A 7,267-nucleotide genomic window follows, 5' to 3' on the forward strand; every position below is an offset into this window, starting at 1 on the left:
AAGAAAAAATCCAAACGCAACCACGCAATCGCCGGCCGCCACCGCAGCAACTAATCAATCAAGTTAAGGCCATGTTTAGTTACACTAAATTCCCAACTTTGACACTATAGCTCTGTTTGGATCCATGGGTTAAAGCTAGTTGGAGCTCAACTAGCCCTAAAGTAGCCAAACAGGAGGGCTAGAGTGGATTATTTACAGGTAGCCCACCCTAAAAAACTATCCCCCAAAGAGGTGATTATTTGGGCTAGTTGAGGCTATTTGAGGTGGGGTCCACTGTTTTCTCTCTATTTTCACCCGCACCAATAATTTAGAAAGCACATTTATTATCATTTTAACCCTTGTATCCAAATATCTCTTAGGCTAGAGTTAGTTCAGGGCTAGTTCTAAGCTAGAAATTAACTCTAACCTCTAGCTGTGCTAGAGTATCCAAACAGGGCCTATGAAAAAAAAAGTTTCCCGTCATATTAAACTCGCAGTACATGCATGGAATGCTAAATGTTGACGAAATAAAAAAACTAATTATACAGTTTGGTTGTACTTTGCGAGACGAACGTTTTGAGCCTAATTAGTCAACGATTGGACAATTATTACCCAATAAAAACAAAACGATACTGTAGCAGCACCCCACAGTATTCTCGGCGGCGCCGATTCGGTGCAACTAAACACGGCCTAACTCTATTCAGAGCTTTTCGATCTCTGCGTCCTTCGTTTGGTTTCCTCCCTACCTCCACCAACCCACCTGCTCGCGCCTTTTCCCAGGAAAAACCTCTTCCGACTCACCTGATTATTGCTTCTTGGTCCTTAATCTTGATATGGAGCAGCACCCCACTTGCGCCCCGCCACCTGCGCCGGCGCCGGCGCAGGCGCCCGTGCCCGTGGCTTGGGCCGTCGTCCCGGTGGACTTCAAGGTCGTCAAGAAGGGACCCGAGATGGCGATGCACGACGCGACCTGCCGCCTCGCCTTCCGCGTCGCGGGCAGCGCCGGCGGGGCCACGGCGCTCCAGGATGACGCTGGAGGTGTCCTGGTCACCGTCAGGAGCAGCGGCCAGGTGATTATCGGCTTCTTTGCTCCTGCTTCAGTACTAGGTTTGGTCCATGGTTGTGGATTGAGGATAACTAATTTTGTTTCTTGGATGAGGGTGTAAGAAAGCTGGAGTAGGATTTCCAGGAGATGTATTAGGGCAGTCCCAATGGTGCATTGACGATGGTTTCTATCCTCATTAAATGACTTGCCACGTAGGCAAAATGCTGACATGGCAACGTAATTAATGAAGAAAGAGAGCAAAAATCATAGACCTGGTTTCTTCATGAAGAAACCAGGTCTACTCTTGACCCAATGCACCAAGAAAGCATGAAATCGCCATTGGGGAGAAACCACCAGTTTCTAGGGAGCTCGTGTCGCACTCCCATCGGAGGAAAAGATAGAGTTGGGAGAGAGAAAGAGAAAATAATTATTACTCATAGAAACCATGGGTTGGAAAGTAGTACTTTTTTGGTGCGATATCCTATGTTATAGAAACTACTATTTTCTTTTATTGGGACTGCCCTTAGGAAGCGCAAGATTGGAACGTGTCTAAGGAAATTGTGACAGCAGTATTCAGCACGGAAAAATATTGCTGTGGTTTTAAATTTGCTTCTACCTATGTGATGGTCCTGAATTGGACTGCAAAATGTTACTCATGTTGGAGACTTTGACAGTAGTGTGATCTTTGCAACAAATGAGTGGTATTGTAACAAGATTGAACATCTAGCTTATATAATTGGACAGAGTGTCCTGCTGAATTTGAGGGGGAGATGTTGCAACTGCTGAACATATCTTCAATTCAGCAATTCGGATGCAACTTGAATAGTTAGTAATAATCTAACAGCCACAAATCAGAACCTCAGTTGTCTACTTTCGTGTTTAAAAACTGTGATGTTTTTATCACAGAGTACGAACCACATCTGAATAGCTAGTGCAGGATTGAAAGACAAAAAAAAAACACCCTTAGTACATCAAGGAATCCCCAACACATATGGGTTCTAGAGAGAGTTTTTAATATGTGGTGCATGGAAGATTTCTTTAAATTTTGACTCATCTTTTCTAATTCATTTCTGAAGAGGGTGTTAATTGTTTGGTCAAATAGATCACATTTTACTTTCATGATCCAAGGGCAAGATTTTAACTATGTTTCCTCATTATACACTTGTAAAGGTAGTACAAAGACATCATAGCATATTTTTGAAGAAAAATCTAATGGCATTATTTTCATGTGGTTCGCTCATACGTGTTTCACTATGAATGTTCAATTTTCAGGAACTTGAATACATGGATCCATGGAGACTGATATAGTGCTGTGTATCATATTTTTCCTTTATTCAGGGCGAGTGGCAAGCATTCAGTGGAAATAGTTTGGAGCAGACTCACATCATTTTCACTGCAAAAGTTATATCTGCTTCTTCAAGTCGAAAGGAGGTACATGTGTTCATCTCACCAAGAAGCACCGTTGAAGATTCAAAACCAAGCTACAGGCTCATAGGAAGTACATTCCGAAGAGCGTGCACAATAATAAAGGGGGACTCCATGGTTGCTCAGGTAATATGGAGCAACTGCGTTAGCAAGATTCAGTAAATGTTCTTTGCAGTAACTTCAGTGATTTATATTAAAAGTATTATTTTATATATCATTTTTGAATAAGATTTTTTCTATCAGTTTATCACAACAATTGTGAATTGTCTCTTTGTGCAGACAAATCTCTTGTACAAACTCAAGAAGACTATCTATTCACGGCGTAAGTTCAGAGTGACTATTTTCCCTGCAAATGATAACATACTTGTCATGGCAATGATTGTTACATTCTTTGTCGAAAAATGACAGATGATACGGATGCCTACTTTGGTTTCAAAACATTGATGGCTAACTCTGCTACATATAAATCATGTATATTGTTCTCATTATGGATGATTTCTTTCATTTTAATTTTTTATATCACTCACCAGTTGCTCTTACTGAACCCAATGCTTTTGTAAGGAGTCTTATGTCCGCGTGATTTTCTGATTCTGTTTAGCTAGATCCATACATATGGGCAAGTGACAAGAACCCGGCACCATTTTATTTCACACGACTAACAGCACCAACTGACTTCCATGCTAAACTTGAGCTTTACCTTCTGACGAGGATCGTAGTCTCTGTTGTACAATATCTTTACACCTCCGGAATCTAATGAGCATTTCTGTGTGATATATAATTGGATTGAGCTGATTCAGTACACGCATCCCAGAAAACCGTAGCTTGTTTTGTCCAGTTACCTTGTAACTATTCTATTCTATGGTGAAGATGCGTGTGATAATGTGCAGCAATGCCACCATTTGACCGTGGCCAGTTCAATGCATGCATTGGCATTGTTTCAAGGTTTCATTAAAAACCAAGAAAATATCAGGTATAGCAGATTGTATTTGTATATGATTTTTTTCATCGACCCAAATGTTGTTTGCAGACTATGATGATGGTGATGTGAAGAAAGATAAATGTATTCGGCCTGTTGTACATACGTGCGGTATACATGTGTGTTCATTTATGCACTTTTCTTGCTGTAGTTCCTCACTTGTCTTTCTGGACAGTGATGTGCATCGGCATAGTATGCGCAATCATTTGGAAGAAAGCACAAAATACCGGAACTTGGATGAATTCAGGGTTGTCACTGTCCCGTTGATGTGTCTGTCTTAACGATTGTGATATGCATTATCCGGTTTGATAACGAAGGTGTCCTCTGACTCCTATAAAAATCACTAGTGATTATTCGTTATCATCTTGTGTTTTCAGCAGACGTAATAGGTAAAGAGATATCCTTCAGTGCTTTCACTGAACTGTAACTAGTGTTGTGTAACTATCATCTATACTTTGCTACTGTTCCATGTAATCTGAAGGGTCCGGTTTACAGCCCTCCTCCTCCTGCTGCTGCTGCTGCTGGGGATGCGGAAGCAGCAGACGCAACTGGCTTCAAAACATGGACAACGATTACATAAGCTCACACGCACAAATGTTGCGCTCTGGTTTGGTTCTGGTTGGGAAAGGAATGTTAGGCAAGGCAGATCCCGCAAAGCCATCGCGCAACAGAGAAGGCGCCGAAATAGGCACACAAGCAATCATGGCCTCCACGGAGGCAAACCATTCTGTTTAAACCTCCCTTCGTTATGAGCGTAACCTTAAAAACTCATCCAGCCCACCAACTGGGTTGTTCCAACCACACCAACCTACTCCACTGTACTATTTGAATCAAAACCAGTCGAAGACCAATTAAAAACTTTGGTTTCAGACCGTTTGAATCCATTTATCAAAACCAAACATGGTGAGTATATCCATGTGAGCGACTGCCATCGCTGCTTCCCCGACAAAGGTGAGCACATAGACACCTCCGTGCTCCTTTCTGACACCTCAATCATGTTCCGTAGCTTCGAATTGGGGCCATGTTTAGTTCCATCAAATTCTCAACTTTGACGCTATGTAAAAAGAAGATTCTCCATTACATTAAATTTATGGTACATGCATGGAGTATTAAATGTTGACGAAATCAAAAACTAACTGCACAGTTTGATTGTACTTTGCGAGACGAACGTTTTGAGTCTAATTAGTTAACGATTGAACAATTATTACCAAATACAAACGAAATGCTACAGTGCGCTGCAGTGTCTCGGGATTTCAGGCTGCGCCAACTTTGTGGCCAACTAAACATGGCCTTGGGTCTCGTTCACTTTGAAAAAAAAGTGAACCTGATGAATAGTAATACTTTCGTCATATTTGGTAAATATTGTCCAATCGTAGACCAACTAGGCTCAAAAGATTCATCTCGTGATTTCCAACTAAACTATATAATTAGTTATTTTTTTACCTACATTTAATACTTCATGCAAGCGGCTAAAAATTGATGTGACAGAGAGAGTGAAAAAACTGAATGGCATATAAACAAGGCCTTGGAGCCTCTCCTTCGCTGGCAATACGCCGCCGATCACGCCGCTGCCGGCAGCTCTGACAACCTCGAGGTCCCGGTCGTGGCTGAGCTCAGCATGGACGTACGTGTGCGTCCTCCCACATGTGCGGTGCCACGCGCTGCTGCACGGCGCGGAGCGAGCAGCCGGCTGAGCGTGCTCAGCTCTGCTTCGTTACTAGCTTGTCGACGTCAGCATGACATCATGCTACACATTATGGCCGTTTTCCTATTAAAAAACAAATACAGTAACCCTGGCAATCATTTTCAGTCTAAATCTGTTAGCAGAACCACGATGTCATTCTCAAACATTCCGGGTACAAAAATCAGCAGATTCCAAACCTAACCAGTCCATTATAGCTACTAGCCAAAACAAACCAGCCTATTACTCTTCCGCCCATTGCCACTCAAACCATGCAGGCCAAATAAGAAACCAATTAAGAAAACTAATTTTGGACCAAAAAATTACCAGGTTTACCTGTCTGAAAGAGAAAAAGGCTACATGAGCTTGCACGTTAGCTGAAGCCGAGGCCCGAGGAGGCCAGTAGTACTAGACCAGTAGGGATGGAGAGAGGAGAAGACTGCCGGACTAAATGCTACAGTACTGTACTACTCTCTCTCCATCGTCATACAAAGCACATATATATTGACATACGGCTAAACCTGATAACGGCGTGAAAACCAATCTGAACGCACCCCAATCTATTTGTTATGAGCTCAACCTCAAAAACTCATCCAGCCCACCAACAGGATTGTTCCAACGACACTAACCCAGTCCACTATACTATTTCAATCAAAACCGGTCAAAACCAATTAAAAACTTTGGTTTCAAACCGTTTGACACTAGTACAGATTGCGATACCATTGTTGCAACTTTCACTGCGATAGAATCGACGGTGTGATCCTTTCACCATCGGTTGGACCGATAGTGATGTCTCGTAAGGAAGGAAACCGGCAGTTGAAACTTCTACCACCGACAGGTTAACAATAGATGCGGCAGTGATATTTTATTCGTCGTTTAAAAAGCCGAGCAGAATGGGATACGTGTTATGGCCGCTGGCCCTACACGACTGTTTGGTCTACCGGCGATAAAGTCAGCCTGAGTTATTTCCCATTGTGGGGTGTACGACCCCGGATATCCACGGCAGGTCACATGGGCTGCGCCCCTAGGGGTGGCCCAGCCCACAAGAAGAAGCCTTGCGGGGCACGACTCTGCTCGGCGCCTCCCGCAAGACATCGGAAAGATATCCTGAAGATACTACGAGATCTGTTAGGATATGTATAATCCCAAGATTCCTGTAATCAGTTATTACTTTCCGGTTATTTCTCAGATCTAACCGACTTGTAACCCTGTCTCCCGGACTATATAAGGCGGGTAGGGACATCACGGCATATCATACGATAGCTAATACAAACCAACAGACCACAAAAGTAGGGTATTACGTCATACCGACGGACTGAACCTGTCTAACTCGTGTGTCTCTGTTGCCTTCTTGTTCTTGATCTCACGCTCCTCTGTCGATCAATCTATCTTCGTGTGATACCCCTTGGAGGACTGCCGACGATATTCTATCGACAGTTGGCGCGCCAGGTAGGGGTGTGCATGCTGTTTCCTTGTCGAACAAGATGGCTTTTTCCGTAGGCTCTTCGTTCCTTCCGCAGCCCGACCAGATCTTCACGGTTGGATCCATCTCGTGGGTCATCAACGCTGACGGAGTCGGAGAGCTCCTCGAGCTGGGGCAGATCGGTTCTACGCCGACCACCCCCGCACCTGCAACTGCAGATCCAATCTCAGAGCCGATTCCGAGGTCTCTTTCAGCAACGACTCGCCGCCCGCTTCCTCGCTACCAGAAGAGGCAGATCAACAATGACGATCTAATCGAGTCCATCGATCGGGTCGAACTGAAGCTCGCCGACTGTCTCTCCATCGCCGAATCAGCCCTAGACACTCTGGTTCAGCGCTGACCACCCTCCGATCCAGATCTATCAGAGACTACCTGGGAAACTGCAAGGGTTACGGCCCTACCCTTTGGATTCACCAACGCCGCCGCCGCTTACCAACATGCCCTAAGGGGAAAACTCGCCGACCAGGTGGACTGCGCCCGTCTACTCGCCGACTAGGTCGCCATCCAGCTTCCGCCAGCCGTCAACACGCTACACTTAGGCCGAAGACCCAGGGCGCCCCCCAGACCATCCCGGAAGAAACTCCGGGCTTTGAGTCTCAGGGCTCTACGGAGACCCTCGCCGAAACCTTCTCCGAGCAATTTCTCCTTCCACCCTTCTAGGGGGATGATCTTCAATGT

General features: G+C 44.5%; 1 protein-coding gene across 5 annotated transcripts; it reads left to right on the top strand.

Moving 5' to 3' along the window:
* Positions 1–676: 676 nt before the first annotated feature.
* On the top strand, positions 677–3,740 carry LOC136513801 (protein LURP-one-related 7-like). Of its 5 annotated transcripts, none has more exons than XM_066507771.1 (5): positions 677–1,049; positions 2,363–2,575; positions 2,729–2,771; positions 2,858–2,920; positions 3,052–3,740. In XM_066507771.1, the coding sequence occupies exons 1-5, from the start codon at positions 813–815 to the stop codon at positions 3,201–3,203; spliced, it is 708 nt and encodes a 235-aa protein (XP_066363868.1). In that variant the 5' UTR covers positions 677–812; the 3' UTR covers positions 3,204–3,740. The 5 variants fall into 5 exon arrangements, with proteins under 5 accessions (XP_066363868.1, XP_066363870.1, XP_066363869.1 ...); XM_066507773.1 differs by having other exon boundaries at positions 3,048–3,218; XM_066507772.1 differs by lacking the exon at positions 2,858–2,920 and having other exon boundaries at positions 3,052–3,737.
* Positions 3,741–7,267: the final 3,527 nt, after the last annotated feature.

The sequence above is a fragment of the Miscanthus floridulus genome, chromosome 16 (genome assembly GCF_019320115.1).
Source record: "Miscanthus floridulus cultivar M001 chromosome 16, ASM1932011v1, whole genome shotgun sequence".
In the NCBI taxonomy this organism is placed as follows: domain Eukaryota; kingdom Viridiplantae; phylum Streptophyta; class Magnoliopsida; order Poales; family Poaceae; genus Miscanthus; species Miscanthus floridulus.